Consider the following 1,313-nt stretch of genomic DNA (forward strand, 5'->3'; position numbering starts at 1 on the left):
CCAATCACACCTTCTTCCTAGATTTTTCCTCAGGAAACAAAAATGAGTTGGTAAACCATCCACAGAACTAAATTACTGATAAAATATGCTTACTTACCTATGAATAATATTTAATGAATGAAGATGTTCTAATGCTCTGATTATTTCTGCAGTGTAGAACCTTGCACACTCTCTATCAAAATTGCCTACCCTTTGGATTAAATTTAGAAGTTCACCATTTTTACAGTATGTCATCACAAAATCTATAGTATATAGTTAAGGAAAAAGTATTAATCCAAAAATATAAAAATATTTCCTTTACAATCTTTCAAATATAAATGCCATAGACTGCAAATTATGATGATGATGCTATTAAAAAAAAAGAACTTTTTATAGTTGTTAATTGAATATTTTGGGATTTGCTCTAGTAATACATATAGTTATCAATGCATCAAAAACACCATAGTAACACATTCACAGTGGAGAGTGCAAGCTCTCAGCATCAACATATTCCACTGCATTACATGGTAATGCTTTTTTTATTTTAGAGATAAAGTAACTATATCAACTTACTAGAGCATTCAAACACAAAAAAATATTGAACAGATTCATAACTTGTGGTTCACATTTGGTATCAGCTTTCAAACAAACAAGTAAACAAGAGCACAAACATAGCCATCAATTCACATTCAAACATACAAGAGGTAAATGGATTCTACAGACCATGAATGAATAAATGTTGAACATGATGTCAAAGGATACAAAGCTTATAATCCCCTTGAAAAGCATATGATAGCTTAACAAAAAATGGAGCTTTTGGATTCTGGTTACTGTTAAGGATGTTCATTACATCCTTCTCTCTCGTCACTTGCTGGACTTTTTTCTCTCGAATAATTAATTCCTTCTCACAGACCTTAACTGTAAAAAAAGAAAATAAAAGAATATAGTTATTTCAGGTCCACAGACACATACACATTGAACAGGCATTTGTGAAGCAATCAAAATAATATGTCAGTCTTTGCTAGAGCAGTTACATTTTAATACATGTAAATGTGCAATACTGTACAATAAAAAGTAGCTGGAAAGAAATATTTTCAAATGCTGTACTGGATGACTACAAGAATGGTTCAGATATCCCAAATACTAAAGCTGTTCCTAAACATATCAAATCACACATATCAAAGTAAACAAAATACACAATGAATCTTTAAAAAATAAACACAAGAAAAATAGTTGGGCTCCATGAATGTTTCCTTTCCCTTTCAAACACAAAACATAGTCTGTCTGACCATTTTTCTTACCAATATTTCCTCTATTTTTGAAACAGGCCCTAA

The 1,313-nt window shown here is 30.8% G+C and overlaps 1 protein-coding gene across 1 annotated transcript in view; it reads right to left on the bottom strand.

Moving 5' to 3' along the window:
- LOC119586023 (putative 3-phosphoinositide-dependent protein kinase 2) overlaps window positions 1-1,313 on the bottom strand; it is a gene marked incomplete at its 5' end in the record, with an annotated part of 38,876 nt that overhangs the window by 33,328 nt on the left and 4,235 nt on the right. The window contains 2 exon segments of the mRNA XM_037934730.1: window positions 98-242; window positions 742-897. Of these exon segments, the coding sequence (XP_037790658.1) occupies window positions 98-242; window positions 742-897 (301 nt within the window).

Source organism: Penaeus monodon, chromosome 20 (assembly GCF_015228065.2).
Source record: "Penaeus monodon isolate SGIC_2016 chromosome 20, NSTDA_Pmon_1, whole genome shotgun sequence".
Classification (NCBI taxonomy): Eukaryota; Metazoa; Arthropoda; class Malacostraca; order Decapoda; family Penaeidae; genus Penaeus; species Penaeus monodon.